General features: G+C 33.8%; 2 protein-coding genes across 3 annotated transcripts; one reads left to right on the top strand and one right to left on the bottom strand.

The window, feature by feature from the left end:
• Positions 1-444: 444 nt before the first annotated feature.
• LOC123704729 (zinc finger protein 888-like) lies at positions 445-7,436 on the bottom strand. 2 transcript variants are annotated; one of them, XM_045653175.1, is made up of 9 exons: positions 7,280-7,436; positions 7,098-7,208; positions 6,175-6,684; positions 5,548-5,762; positions 4,399-4,503; positions 3,328-3,537; positions 1,985-2,096; positions 1,142-1,243; positions 445-591 (listed from the first exon to the last, which is right to left on the bottom strand). In XM_045653175.1, the coding sequence occupies exons 1-9, from the start codon at positions 7,385-7,387 to the stop codon at positions 445-447; spliced, it is 1,620 nt and encodes a 539-aa protein (XP_045509131.1). In that variant the 5' UTR covers positions 7,388-7,436. The 2 variants fall into 2 exon arrangements, with proteins under 2 accessions (XP_045509131.1, XP_045509132.1); XM_045653176.1 differs by having other exon boundaries at positions 7,098-7,204.
• A 744-nt stretch (positions 7,437-8,180) lies between these two features.
• On the top strand, positions 8,181-15,161 carry LOC123704623 (zinc finger protein 675-like). The gene is made up of 9 exons (XM_045653018.1): positions 8,181-8,527; positions 8,923-9,024; positions 9,388-9,557; positions 10,284-10,455; positions 11,058-11,263; positions 12,000-12,113; positions 12,429-12,626; positions 13,828-13,933; positions 15,080-15,161. The coding sequence occupies exons 1-9, from the start codon at positions 8,435-8,437 to the stop codon at positions 15,137-15,139; spliced, it is 1,221 nt and encodes a 406-aa protein (XP_045508974.1). The 5' UTR covers positions 8,181-8,434; the 3' UTR covers positions 15,140-15,161.
• Positions 15,162-16,537: the final 1,376 nt, after the last annotated feature.

Raw genomic sequence — 16,537 nt, 5'->3', positions numbered from 1 at the left:
TAAGATTTATATTTTTGTAATTGGTGGCAAATAAAACACATTCTATTTCTATTTCTAATATATCGGGTACGTCATACAGAGTTTTGCTTCTTTAAAACTACACAACGAATTTTGATACTTTTTAAAGTGAAAACTTCTTTAGCGGCGTTGGGTATAAAATCTTAAACTCGCGTCAGGACACGTGGCCTGATCGAAAAAGCGTAAGACGGATTTTTTTTAGCCCTTATATTCCATGCGTAAGACGGATACCATTCCAAAATATCAAACATGCTGAACGTTAATAATCAAGTTTTTTCTACTGCCGGCACTCCCGGAGTGCAACCCGTCTTTTTTTCTTTTTTTTAATAGTGATTCTCAAGGAAGGTTTTAGTATATAATTTATTAGGTTTTAGACAAAGCGGGCGAAGTTATTATAGTACAGTCAAAAGGTAAATAAAACACAAATTATTGTTTCATTTTAATGCCCTTATGTACAAGTTTATAATGTGTGTACAAAGCTGCCGGTTGTTTGAATGTATCACCGCATTCTTCGCACATAAAACTTCTTTCATCCGAATGTATAAGTTGGTGCGCACGGAGCGTTGTTGCCGTCTAGAATATAGAAAATATTTATTTAATTAATTTATTTATTTAATTATTTATTGCACACACAAAAGAAATAGAGACACATAAAGTACAGATAACAGGAAAATAATGTGTACAAACGGTGGCCTTATCCCTAGATAGCGATCTCTTCCAGGCCACCGTAAGTAATATGTAAGGAGAGACATTAAAAGGAGGTAGGTGAGCAAAAAATAAGGCGTTAGGGAAAAAGAAAGAATAATAAAGAAAAATAGAAATTAACAATTGGGTAATAAATATTTAGTTTCTTAGTTTTAAAATTAACTAGCGGTCCGCCCCGGCTTCGCTCGTGGTACAAATATAGCCTATAGCCTTCCTCAATAAATGGGCTATCTAACAGTGAAAGAATTTTTAAAATCGGACCAGTAGTTCCTGATATTCGCGTGTTCAAACGAACAAACTCTTCAGCTTTAGATAGCCTATTTATCGAGGAAGGCTAATAAATATCTTCACGGTAAGACCAACAGGAGCGGAGCAATGCGGGTGAAACCGCGGGGCACAGCTAGTAGAAAATACATACATAAAACTTCTTGCCACATTCATTACAAATGTGGTCTCTGCTTTTGGCAACACCATGTTTCTTTTGTCTATGATTGAATAACCGCCAACGAGTTATAAATAACTGTAAAAAAAAATTAATTAAAAAAAAATTGACTTCAGGTTAAGTTTGAATCTATTATAGATATTTTGTTAAAAAATTGTACAGAAGTTACATTTTAGTTTATTTTTTTAAATATACATATTTATTTAAAATTATAATAATATATTATGTATGTTTATCAGCCATCTGGTTTCCATAACACAAGCGAAAGCTTAGTAGTGCCGTGTGTGAAAATTGTCCTGAAATATGTATTTATTTAACTTGCCTATACACTTAGTAAAAAAACTGAAAAAACACGCTACGCTAAGATGAAGTCATAAAATTATTGCATTATCACCGATGCTTGATACATACAATGTTTGCATTAAATCTGTCCGTTTAAAGTCAAAATCGAGTGTAAAGGAGTCGGTTACATACAAATATACAGGTGAAGCCAATAACAACCCATGAAGATAAAAACCCATGGAGGGTTGTCGCGTAAAAACCACAGGACAGTTCTTTGGCATATTATGATAATATATACGTACAGTTACTTACATATTTTGTAAAATTAAATTGTAATACTGAAATGATTTAAAAGAGCAACTATGGAGTTTCTTGCCGGTTCTTCTCCATAGATACTGCTTTCCGAATCGGGGGTAAATGTTAAAAATATGTATTGACGTTTCAAAAGTGCTTCTCGAAGAAGTCTAATTGAATAAATAAATGTTTGAGTTTGAGTTTGAAAACAGCGTGTTAAATTTTCATAGATTAAAAACATACCTTTTTACAGATACTGCATTTATACTGTGATTTTCGCAAATGGCTGATGTTTATATGTTTTTGTAGATACGTTCTTTTCGCGAACCTCTTCTTGCAAGTTGAACATTCATACCTAAAAATATTTTAAATTTAAAAATTATTAACTCACTAGCTTTCGCTTTTTCAAAGAGGAACCCGCATAGTTCCCGCTCCCGTGGGATTCCCGGGATAAAACCTATCCTATGTATTAATCCAAGTTACCCTCTATATGTGCGCTAAATTTCATTGTAATCGGTTTAGTAGTATTTGCGTGAAAGAGTAACAAACATACACACACATACACATACATCCATCCTAACAAACTTTCGCATTTATAATATTAAATAAGAAGTAGGATTGTATTTTCTAGTGTTTGATTTAACGCGAGTATTAAACATTTAGAAATTAAAGACTTTTTAACGGATTTTAAGTCTCCCCGTGACCACGCTCGCTGTAAAGTGTTCGAAACGTCGGGAAAATAATATAATGATTATATCGCGTTTAAAATCCGTTAAAAAGTCTTTAATTTCTAAGAAGTAGGATTGTCAATTCTATATTATCTATACTAATATTATAAAGCTGAAGAGTTTGTTTGTTTGTTTGAACGCGCTAATCTCAGAAAATTTTTTTTCGGTGTTAGATAGCCCATTTATCGAGGAAAGTTATAGGCTATATAATACCACCCTAAGACCAACTGGAGCGGAATACTGCGCATGAAACCGCGGAGTTCAGCTAGTGTTAGATAATATAAATTATACTTCATAATATAATTATCTATACATATAATAAATCTGTAGAAGGGTCAATTCTGTACATTGAAAATATTGAAAAAATAACTAGCAGGGGGTGTTACTGGATCAATACCAAACCCAAATATGTGATTAAAAAAAATTTTGTCTGTCTGTCTGTATGTGAAGACATCACGTGAAAACTACCGGTTCGATTTCGATGAAACTTGGTATAATTATACCTTATTATCCTGGGCGTAAAATAGGATACTTTTTATCCTGGAAAAATACGTAGAAAAAAAATTAATCTCAATTTTTCAGTTATCCATAGACGTTGTTCTGTAGTAGGTACCGCGAACACACGTTGCGTATTATTATAGACCTAGCCGTATTTGGGTCCAATAGATATTTATAAGATGTCATTGTCAGAGTTACTCAAAATGGAGAAATAAACCATCCACGCAAAGACCGACATCCGCGCGGACGGAGTCGCGGGCGGAAGCTAGTCCATAATAATCTTATTTCATTTTATATAACCTAATCCATAATAATCTTATTTCATTTTATATAACCTAATATAAATAAAAAAGAACTTACGCTGGTTCCGAATGATTGATGCTGTAAGCCAAATGATTCCTATAATTCTTTATATTTTTACATTGCACTTTACATACGTCACAATATGATAGTTTCTTAGCCAACATTACACTATGTGTTGCCATGTGTGATTCTAGGCGATTTTTCATTTTGAACGTCATTCGACAATGGTCACATCTATATTGTATCGATTCCACTTTGTGGATGTGTCTGTGAATGAATAAAATTTTATTATCTATACATCTATAATTAATACTTAATCTATACTAATATTATAAAGCTGAAGAGTTTGTTTGTTTGAACGCGCTAGTCTCAAGATCTACTGGTTCGATTTGAAAAATTATTTCGGTGTTAGATAGCCCATTTATCGAGGAAGGCTATATATCATCACGTTAAGTCCAACGGGAGCGGATCCACGCGGGTGAAACCACGGGGCGCAGCTTGTATATAATAAAACTAGATTTCCGCCCGCGGCTTCGCCCGCGTTTGCAAAGGAAAACCCGCATAGTTCCCGTTCCCGTGGGATTTCCGGGATAAAATCTATCCTATGTGTTAATCCAAGTTACCCTCTATATGTGTGCTAAATTTCATTGTAATCGGTTCAGCAGTTTTTACGTGAAAGAGTAACAAACATCCATACATCCATACATCCATACTTACAAACTTTCGCCTTTATAATATAAGTAGGATCGTAGGAAAGTCAAAACTGTATATTGGATATTTTTTTTAAATAATACTTGGGGCTTGATCTACAATAGATACCAAAGCCAAAAATACAGTTATCAAAATTTTCGTCTGTTTGTATGTATGTCCTGGCTAATCTGGAAAATTACTGCATGGATTTACTTCAAATTTGGTATAGAGATAGCTTGAGACCTGAGGAATGACACAGGATACGTTTTATACGAAAAACTTTCGCATTTATTATATTAGTAGGATATTAAATTATAAATTTTTAACGAAAAGGGAATGCACCTGCAATGCGTCAGACCACATTTAAAGTAAAACTTGAGTGTGAGTATGACCTTTTGTATGAGTTATTTTAACTTTGAGTTTGAGAGACGCACTTACTCGATATGTTTCCTCAGTGCGTAATTCCCTTTGAAGTTTCTACCACATTCCGAACATGTGATTTTATTATGTACGGACATGTGACTCTCTAATTCATCTGCAGACCTGAAAGAAAGTGTATTCATAGAGTCTGGCCAGCCAAAGCTGAACCCAGTTAAGGGCGGCAAAATATGGACCTGGTAACATCAGCTTAGTTCGGAAAAAAAAATTTTGTTACTTTTGATGTTAGAGGTGATCATAGTACATTAGGTACACAACAAATAAGGATTTAAAAGTTATTAAAGGATTTATTGATTTCTTTGATTTGTGTTAGTAGTAGTTAGTAGTAGTTTGTGTTAGTGTAGCCCTGTCAATAAAACATTTGACTTACATTTTTTTTTTTGTATTTACTAATCATTGTAACTCTTTATATTTACTTATTATTATAAATAAAAGCTGCCGCACAGCATTCTTTATAGTTTTACCCATATTTCAACACTAAAACCTTTAAATTCGCAAATAATTTGACCCGTTTTCAACAATACTGACAACTAACTACGCAGAAACGCCATGATAATTGATAACATTCGAGATAATGTGGCCGCTACAAAAAACACTGGGTTCAGCTTTGGCTGGCCAGACTCTAAAGTTGTTTGTCAAACAACTTAAATAATAAATTAATTAATACCAACATCTGAAAATTATAAGAGTAGCCGATGTTATATACAGATATTTTAGTTTATATTTTAAAGCAAAAAATCATGTCTTTCAGACATACGGAAGGTTTCTGAATTAAGTAAATGCTTATCTATACTAATATTATAAAGCTGAAGAGTTTGTTTGTTTGAACATGCTAATCTCAGGAACCACTGGTCCGATTTGAAAAATTCTTTCGGTGCTAGATAGCCCATTTATCGAGGAAAGCTATAGGTTATATATCATCACGCCAAGACCAACAGGAGCGGAGCCACGCGGGTGAAACCGAAGCGCAGCTAGTACTTGGGGCCACTGAAAATCAGTGCTGTGCTGCTGAAGGCACAGCAAAATACTGAGTTGGTCCCCTTTTTGCTAAAGGGCTGCCACACTTGTCTTTTTCTCTGTTTTTCCTGGTATATTTGTTGTTGGCCTTTGGCAAAATAAATTCTTTCTTTCTTTCTTCTTTCTACTTACATAAAGACACTGTCACATTGGCCACAATGCACTTTCCCAGCCTCATCCTCTAAATGCTTATCAGTACAATGCTTAATCGCACCGCGATGTGAAAAAGTCTCGAATCTACAGAAGACACAGCGATAAGACATATAGTGCCTTCTTTCATGTATATGTAAGAGGTATTGACTGGAGAATCGCGTTCCGCATATTTTACACATATATTCTCCTACGCTCTGTAAAATAAATGTTTTTAGGTTATTTTGGGTTATGTGGTAAGTAATTTGACTAATTGACATTTTTACGGTTCCCTAACGAACCTATGTCTCTTTGTATGAATTAATCTTTAAAACTATGCAGTGGATTTTGATGCGGTTTTTTAATAGTTAAAGTGATTCAAGAGGAAGGTTTTAAGTATTTAATTTATTACGTTTTAGACAAAACGGTCCAAGCCTCGGGCGGATATCTAGTCTTCTATGCTAGTCATAATAAAAATGAAGTGTGTTGGTAAGCGCTAAACTCGTGCTGATCTGATTTCGTTAATTCATTTTTATTCCTTGAAGTACGAGGATGGTTACAATGGAGAGTAAACGTAAATATGTACCACGGGTGCAGCCGTGGTGCACCGCTAGTATTTAAATATCTTACCTCGCTGTGATTCTTTTTCACATGTAAATCAAAAGTATCCTCTCTCATAAACCCAAGCACACATGTATCACATTTAAAAGGTACTTTCTTGTAATTAGGTTGACTTCTCTTTTCTTCTCTATTCGCTACTAACTCTTCTTCTGTATAAATTACTGTTTTGAACTTTCTCTTAAATTCATTTTCATTTGAACACTTAATTTTAACATTATTCTTTAAATCTTGTAAATTTGTTTTATCTGTATCTTTTATATTATTTTTTTCTTCATTTGTCTCAGCTTTATTTATTATTTGTTCTTCCTTTTGATTTGTGTTATCTATATTTAGAATTATATCCGTTTCTTCAATATTTTCGTTAAAATCATGGATTTCAAAGTCTATATATTCATCTTTTAAATTAATTGCTGTAGTTGATTCTAATTTAATTTCGTCAACTTCTTCGTCAAAATAAAATTCATAATCATACAATTGTTTTGTACTGCTTGTTAATGTGCTCACTGAATTGAGTTTGCTCTGAAAATTATAAGTTAAAATAAATATTTAATAGTATGAGATACCACAGCAGGATTATATTATAGTAGTTCATAGTTTTTTGCTAAAACCAAAATCCTACTAATCCTATCCTACTATAATATTATAAATGCAAAAGTTTGTGAGGATGTGTATGTGTGTGTTTGTTACTCTTTCACGCAAATACTACTGAACCGATTACTATGAAATTTAGCACACATACCTGTAATGGGTAACTTGGATTAACACATAGGTTTCATCCCGGAAATCCCACGGGATCGGTAAATAGTTATGCGGGTTTTTCTTTGAAAACGCGGGCGAAGCCGCGGACGGAAAGCTAGTAATCTTTATATAGTTTTTAATAATATGGTTATAGGATAAGATAATGAAATTTGATTAAAAATGTAACTACCTACCTGGTCCGCTGCTAATAAATTCTGCAAACTTATAGCTTTTTGCTTGAAATCGTAGAACTTAACCATAATCGCCTTGCACTCCCAACAAATTTCACCATTTGATGTATCTATCTGTAATTTCAATTGATCTGAGAAACACAAACTTAAAAACTAATTTAGTAATTAGGTATTTGATGACTGACCTCCCTCATATTAAGTTTTGTAAGTAGAAATTTCAAATCTGTGATTGGACTTGTGGTCCTTCCAGTGCTAAAGCACGTTTTACAAATTTTATTTAAGTTTTCAGTCATGTTTCAAAACTTTTCGACACTTCTCGATAACAAAAAAAAAATCGAAGCCATTTTTATGATAATGATTAATGACATAAGTCAAATTCAAAGTGGAATGTCATTTCAATTTTTAATTCTTGCCATGATAAACGGAAAAAAAAAATTTTTTAATTTTTTTTATAGGTTGTGGATACATGGTATATTGTAGCATTATATTATAATAGGTGGAATTAGGGTTCAATTGTATTAAATAAATTCGAATGCTCATAAGTATTTAAATCTTTTTTTCCTTATAAAAGTTATAATAATATTAATAATATATTTTAATATTATTAATATTCCTCTTAATTATAATTTGAGAATAACTTTTCAGAATGATGTTAGTGGCTGTTTTCCAATTACAGAGCATAATGCGACTCAGTGGCGCACAATGCCGAATTATGCTGATGCTTAATTGGAACGTGAAACGCACCAGCAGGTTGCGCTAAGTTCAGTGTTGATTATTTCATTAACATTTTTTTCAAAGTTTGTACCTTCATCCATACTTATATTTATTTTTTTAACACAATTTGAATTAACTTTGATTACTTCGAAAAAACTACAATGAAACGAAAGCTTTAAAATTTTTTCCAACAATTAATAATTACTAACGATAAATCGATTGCACGCATCAATTCACGCGCACTACTTTTAACAGTGCTCGATTGTGCAAAGCGTTGCTGTAGTTGGAACATTCAACGTTAAGCATTATGCCGCATAATGCGCTCTAGTGCTGTAATTGGAAAACACGGAGTGTGTGGTAAGGTCTCTATTTCAAAAAGACTCCCTATCTGATCAAAAACCCGACTTCTGAAGATTTAAAAATAACATGTTAAAAAATAAACAAACAACAAATGCGCTTTTAAATTTTCTTTGAGGGATTTTGAGCGTGTTAAATTGACTCATGTTAAATTTTTCATATAGTTAGATTTGTGATAAAGTCCCAACCAAGTCCCATAAGTTGAAACATAAGTTTAACAGATCGTAGCCAAACGTGAAACTTGCAAGTACAATACAAAATAAATCAAAATGAACAATGAATCTTGTTGCTTATGCCGTAGAAAAGGCAGTCGAATTGTAGATGAAAACATAGCACATTTATTGCTCAAGCTCGGATTTAATGTAAGTTAATGTAAAAGTTGAATATCTTTACTTATTACATAATCCATACTTAATATTATAAATGCGAAAGTAACTCTGTCTGTCTGTTACTCAATCACGCCTTAACTACTGAACCATTTAGCATGAAATTTGGTATATATTATAAATCTGAAGAGTTTGTTTGTTTGAACGAGCTAATCTCAGGAACCACTGGTCCGATTTGAAAAATTCTTGCGGTGTTAGATAGCCCACAAATCGAGGAAGGCTATAGAGTATAAGCTATATAATATTATTACACTAAGACCAACAGGAGTGGAGCACTGCTAGTAAAACCGCAGGGCACAGCTAGTGTAATATATTCAGTACTTATATATAAATTATTATAGTAAAAAATATAAATGTTATAAAAATTACAGAACGATCCATCATTAATTTGCGTTTGGTGTGAAAAAGTACTAAAGAAAATTGGAAAATTTCTTCAATACATTAAATTATCTCAAGAAACAATAGTTGATGATGTAAGTAAAGTAGTTATTATTTAAAAAAAAAAAAAAATATTTCAGGAAAATTTTCACACACGGCACGATCTGATCCCATATTAAGCTTTCACTTGTGTTATGGAAACCAATATGGCTGATAAACATACATATTATATAATTTTAAATAAATACTTATATAGATAATAATTAACACCCAGACACAGAGCAAACATCTATGTTCATCACACAAATATTTGCCCCAGTTGGGAATTGAACCCACAACCTCTGGCTTGGAAGGCAGGGTCACTACCAACCAAGCCAACCGGTCAGTCAATTATTATTGAACATTTTCAAAATGTCCAAATAAAACACAAAATATAATTTAAAATTTATTACTTCCAGTATAATCCATACATATTTACAATACAAAAATTGGATAGTATAACCATTATGCCGACATTCAACGAAGTCTATATAGATGAAACTGTGCCTGAGTACCATGAGAATAGCTGTACCGAAAATGATGAAATGATAAATTGTGACTGGGATAATGTTGGGGAAAAAAATTCAAGGTATATTGATTTAAATTTATTTTATGACTAGCGGTCTGTCCCGGCTTCGCCCGTGGTACATGTTTACGTTTATCTCCATAAGAACCAACTTTGTACTTCAAGGAATATTATTAGAAAAGAATTAACAAAATCGGTTCAGTAGTTCTGGAGTTATGCGCTTACCAACACATTTTGCTATTCATTTTTTCCTATATTATAGATCTTATAAAAATAACAAGTGTAGAAATACACTATATTTGTTCATTGTGGAAGGTCACGGCGTGTCGCATGGTATCGTGTGGCATGGCGTAGCGTTGCGTGGCATGGCGAGGTGTTGCGTGGCATAACATGGCGTTAGAGGGTGTGGCATGGTGTAGCGTGGCATGGCGTGGCGTGGGAAGGTGTGGCATGGCGTGGCGTGGGAAGGTGTGGCATGGCGTGGCGTGGGAAGGTGTGGCATGGTGTGGCGTGGCGTGGTGTGTTGTACCCTGAATATCCATACTAATATTATAAAGCTGAAGAGTTTGTTTCTTTGAACATGCAAATCTCAGGAACTACTGGTTGGATTTGAAAAATTCTTTCAGTGTTAGATAACCCATTTATTGAGGAAGGTTATAAGGCTATATATTGTCTCTCTAAGACCAACAGGAGCGCAGCAACGCGGGTGAAACCGCGGTGCACAGCTAGTGTGAAAATAAACATACTAGAAGACCTAATATGTACATGTTAGTCTAATATTTGTTGCAGTACAAACACAGATTTTGAAGTTATCTATTTATCTCAAGAAGAACAATTGGAAGATATCGAAAATAAAAAGAAAGCTGACAAATATATGAATAAGAAATATAAATGTGAACTGTGTGGTGTCGGTTTTCTTACTGATGACGTTTTGCAAGAACATAATTTTAGACATAGCTACGTGAGTATAATTACTACATAGTATAAAACAAAGTCGCTTTCTCTGTCCCTATGTCCCTTTGTATGCTTAAATCTTCAAAACTACGCAACTGATTTTGATGCGGTTTTTAAATATATGTATATACTTAGTTATAATATAGTGACTCAAGAGGAAGGTTTTAATATATAATTTTAGTAGGTTTTAGACAAAGCGGGCGAAGCCGCGGGCATTTTTTAACGGTAATTTAACCATCTAGATTCTAGAGGGACATAGGGACGGAGAAAGAGACTTTGTTTTATACTATGTAGTGAAAGCATTCGCTACTAAATATTCTGTGGTGATTAGTGACAACCAAATGATTATTAATTTCATGAGTTTATCTTATTACTAGCAGTCCGCCCCGGCTTCGCCCGTAGTACATATTTCGCAATGAAAGGTAGCCTATGTTCTTTCTCAGGGTCTAAAGATTGTCTGTGCCAAATTTCATTAAAATCGGTCCAGTAGTTTGAGCCTATTCATTACAATCAAACGAACAAACAAAGTTTTCCTCTTTATAACTAATATTAGTGTAGAAAACATGATTTTTTTTATTATACATATAAATAAATTGTTTATTCCAACAGGAAGCAGGCGACCACATATGTGCAATATGCAAGCTGCATTTTAAAACTAATTTAGTATTGGCACAACATAAGTTAGCTCATAGACGAAGATTCAAATGTGTGTTATGTAAAAAAAGATTCAAAAGATGGTCCCACGCTCTGGAGCATGGGACGAAGTGTGGGGTGTGGGACAATGTGGCTTGTGATGTATGTGAAAAAGTTTTTAGGTAAGTTTAGTTTTTGGTAATTATACCGTTACTAGCTTTCCGCCCGCGTTTTCATGGAAAAACCCGCATAGTTCCCGTTCCCGTGGGATTTCCCGGATAAAACCTATCCTATGTGTTAATCCAAGTTACCCTCTATATGTGTGCTAAATTTCATTGTAATCGGTTAAGTAGTATTTGTGTGAAAGAGTAACAAACACACACACACATCCTCACAAACTTAATAGTTACACTCACGATTGATATTTCCCGTTTTATTTTTAAAAAATTTATTACGGTCATTTTACTCATTGGGTTAAGTACTTTCGATATATCAGTTTAAAGTTTTTTGTTATCTGTGATAGTTACGGATAAATCGCCTGTGCACACTTAACGATTACAGCCTGTGTAATTGATGTATTTTATATTTGACTAGCTTACCGCCCGCGGCTTCGCCCGCTTTGTCTAAAATCTAATAAATTATATACTAAAACCTTCCTCTTGAATCACTCTATCTATTTAAAAAGACGCATCAAAATCCGTTGCGTTTTAAAGATTTAAGCATACAAAGGGACATAGGGACAGAGAAAGCGACTTTGTTTTATACTATTTTTACATTATATTTACACCTTTTACACAATAAAAATATTTATTACATTACATTTTATGATTACATATTGACAATTTTATTTTCTGTTAAGTAATTTTCTATCAGACAAATATAATTTAGTTATGTATAAAAAAACTATTATCATTCCAGAGATAACAATTCTTTGAACATCCACAAGAAAATTCACACAAAGGAAAGAAATTTTATTTGCGACGAGTGTAACAAGGGCTTTAGAACGAGACAACATCTTATCATACATTTACGGTTAGTATTCAATATGGCATTAACTAAAAATATGTAACTAGCTGTGCTCCGCGGTTTTACCCGCATTTCTCAGTTCCTAATGGACTAAGCTTGATGATATATAGCCTATAGCTTTCCTCGATAAATGGGCTATCTAACACCTAAATAATTTTTTCAAATCGGACCAGTAGTTCCTGAGATTAGCGCGTTCAAACAAACAAACTCTTCAGCTTTATAATATTGTAAGTAAATAATTTTTCAAATCGAACCCGAAATATAACTTCATAATTAACACCAATCACATATATTATTAATTTTGTATGATTGTTTTTGCAGTTCCCACACCGGCGTGAAACCGTTCGGCTGCACTGAATGTGATAAAACTTTCTCCACGCACTCAAATTTGAAAGCTCATTCTATAGTGCATGAGAAAGAGAAATTGTTCTTTTGTGTAGAATGTAATAAGAGATATAAGAGTGAAAAGAGTTTGCGAAGACACTTTGTGAGTTCTCTTAAACATGTGCAAGAAAGAGAGTGAGTTTTATACCTGTACTAGCTTTCCGCCCGCGGCTTCGCCCGCGCAGTCAAAGAAAAACCCGCATAGTTCCCGTTCCCTTGGGATTATCGGGATAAAACCTATCCTATGTGTTAATCCAAGTTACCCTCTACATGTGTAGTGCGCTAAATTTCATCGTAATCGGTTCAGTAGTATTTGCGTGAAAGAGTAACAAACACACACACACACATCCTCACAAACTTTCGCATTTATAATATTAGTAGGAAGGCTTTAGTAAGTTGTATGTACAAGACTAGCTGCATTTCGCGGCATCACCCGCATTGCTCCTATTGCTCATATTTATACTCAGCGTGATGATATATAGCCTATAGCCTTCCTCGATAAATGGGCTATCTAACACCAAAAGAATTTTTCAAATCGGACCCGTACTTCCAGAGAATCCTGAGATTAGCGCGTACAAACAAACAATCAAACTTTTCAGCTTTATAGGATAGATTTAGTAATTTATTTGTACATATTGTAAGAAATAACACGCGGGGCCGGGTTTAAGTATTAGTTTGAACGTCGTATAAACAACGTCCGCCCCCCCCCCCCCCCTCCCGGGCACGATTCGTACGAATGCGCCACGAGTCAAAGGAACGCGGCATTTTATACTATTCGACAGCTAAGCATGTTCAGACATGAAATAATCTATACATATAATAAATCTGTAGAAGGGTCAATTCTGTACATTGAAAATATTGAAAAAATAAATAGCAGGGGGTGTTACTGGATCGATACCAAACCCAAATATGTGATTAAAAAAATTTTTGTCTGTCTGTCTGTCTGTTTGTCTGTCTGTATGTGAAGGCATCACGTGAAAAGTAATGGTTCGATTTCGATGAAACTTGGTATAATTACACCTTATTATCCTGGGCATAAAATAGGATACTTTTTATCCCGGAAAAATACGTAGAAAAAAATAAATCTTAATTTTTCTTAATTTTTCCGCGCGGACGGAGTCGCGGGCGGAAGCTAGTGACAACTAAATTGACAACTATTCATCCACAAAAATATTAAATCAAAAGTTACTTCTAACAATATTATTAATTAAACACTTACCTCACCCCGCACGATCACGCTATAGATGACCCGCATTTTTCATTGACAACAATTCATCCACAAAAATATTAAATCAAAAGTTACGTCTAACAATATTATTTTTGTTGTTTTTTTTAGGTTTTCCTGTACGCAATGTGACAGAAAGTTTATTTCGCAAATATCACTGTCTTCGCATATAAGAAATGTCCATTTGATGACTTACAAATGTAATATTTGTGAAAAGGTGAGCCGTTTTAGCATCACTACATAGTATAAAGCAAAGTCGCTTTCTCTGTCCCTATGTTTGCTTAAATCATTAAAACTACGCAACGGATTTTGATGCGATTTTTTTAAATCGATAGATTGATTCAAGAGGAAGGTTTTAGTATGTAATTTATTAGGTTTTAGATAAAGCAAGGCGAAGCCGCGGGCGGAAAGCTAGTTATTAATTAAGAGCAAGTATTTCTATTGTTTATGTGTTAATTCTGAAGCTACATCACTGCCGAGTATCAACAAAATCCGTTCAATGGTTTTCGCGTGAGAGTAATAAACTTATTTATTTATTTACTCTTTATGTAGTTACAAGCATATAAAATACTATGCTAGTAAATTGTACAAATGGCGGCCTTATGGCTCAAAACCATCTCTACCAGACAACCTTCATAAGTAAATTCTTATAAACTTTTGTATTAATTATAATGTTAAAGACTACAGGCCCGTGTTGAAAAAATTAGGGTCATTTGACCCACCAGGTGACCTATCTAGACCGATATAAGAGCATAAAATAACAAGATTAAGCACTATGACGTCACTTGTAAGCTGTCCACCTGAGTGCAGATGAGAATTCGAAAGTACAGGCAGAGATTTTTTCCTCTTGTCTCCATGATTTTTGTACGGCGTTGCGGAATAATGGATTAAAAGCAGTATAGAAATAGTATGACACAGATGCCGTACAAAATCAAATGACCAAATTTACCCCGGCAACTGTCGAAAAATAAAAATAAATTCCGACTTTGTGGACCACCATTTTTGTACTCAGGTGGACAGCTTACAAGTGACGTCATAGTGCTGAATCTTATTATTTTATGCTCTTATATCGTTCTAGATAGGTCACCAGCCCCCCTAGCCTACGAATAGACTACGAATGTATGAGATTGACGTAAGCTGTAGATACGTTCAATAGAATAGACTACGAATGTATGAGATTGACGTATGACGAGATTCGTAGTCTATTCTATTGAACGCTACGCTAACAAAAATCCACTTGGCTAGGGGGGCTGGTGGGTCAAATGACCCATAATTTTTTCAACACGGGCCTGTAGTCTATTAGTAGGATAAAGATACGTTATTATTTATTTTTTATAAATATATTTTTTATTATTTGTTTCAGATATTTTCAAATAACTCAAACTTGAAGAAGCATGTACGCTGTGTGCATAGTAAAAGTTGAAATATATATTTTTATACAAAAATTGTTTTTTATTTATTTTTATAGTAGACCTCACATAATTTTTGAAAAAATAATTGATGAAATGTTGACGATTGGTTAGTGTTAATTTGTGATACCATAGAACGCCTACCTATCAGATATCAGACGATGAATATTGACATGATTTTAAAAGAGCAACTATGGAGTTTCTTGCCTGTTCTTCTCCATAGATACTGCTTTCCGAATCGGTGGTAAATGTTAAAAATATGTAGGTAATGACGATTCAAAAGTGCTTCTAAAAGAAGTCTAATTGAATAAATAAATGTTTGAGTTTGAAGCAATGATAAAGGTTCATAAAAACAGTACTTCACGTCTTTTCTCAAGGCTGATTTTCACATATTTTAGAATATACAGTTAAAAATAAGATGTCAGTACTCCCATCCACTTCCTGTGGGCCATTTTCCTTAACAGATGCCTTGCCTGCAAAATTATTAATAAGTCATTGAGATAAACAAATTTCCATCAACATGAGCCCCCGGAGATAAAGATATGTAATAACTCTGTTGAGCAATTTGGCCCACCGGAAGGATCTGGGAGTAACTACTGAGATAAATAAATAAAAAAACACATATTTTTTTTAACTATATGTTCTAAAACACGTGAAAATCAGCCATGCTAAAATACGTGAAGTACTGTTTTTATGAACCTTTATCATTGCTTCAAACTCAAACATTTATTTATTCAATTAGACTTCTTCTAGAAGCACTTTCGAATCGTCATTACATATTTTTAACATTTACCACCGATTCGGAAAGAAGTATCTATAGAGAAGAATCGGCAAGAAACTCCATAGTTGCTCTTTTAAAATCGTGTCAATATTACAATGTAATTTCACATGCATATCTGCTTTCTTAGAAAAAAGCATATTATAAAGTTAAGTTGGTATGAAATAAAAATAAAAAAAATAATTGATGCATCATTTATTTAGCCCAAAATAAAAACAAATAAATAACGAACCCTTAAATAAAAAACAACCTTAACATAACATGGAAAGATACATTTGGTCTCATCACAATTTGGATTTTAATCTAATTTCAAAATCCTTTAAAATAATATTTGACCGCCTCCTTGGTACAGTGGTTGACGCATGAGCGTAGAACCTGGGTTCGATTCTCGGTGGAGACGAAGAAAAAAAATGTCTCGGTCTGACAGGACACAGAAGGCTGATCACCTTCTTGTCCCTAAAGAAAATCGATCAGTGAAACAGACGTATAATACATCTGCCCCTTACCCCACTAGGGGACATGGGACTTCACTTTTTTTTCTAATAATAAGAAAAGCCTTAAAAACTATCCCAATCCATTTTTATCACAGATATCTTAATCTAAAATATAAATTAAGTTACATATTGCCAAGAAA

The sequence above is a fragment of the Colias croceus genome, chromosome 30 (assembly GCF_905220415.1).
Source record: "Colias croceus chromosome 30, ilColCroc2.1".
Classification (NCBI taxonomy): Eukaryota; Metazoa; Arthropoda; class Insecta; order Lepidoptera; family Pieridae; genus Colias; species Colias croceus.
The sequence above is the reverse complement of the archived record's forward strand: the minus strand, read 5'-3'. Positions and strand labels throughout refer to the sequence as shown.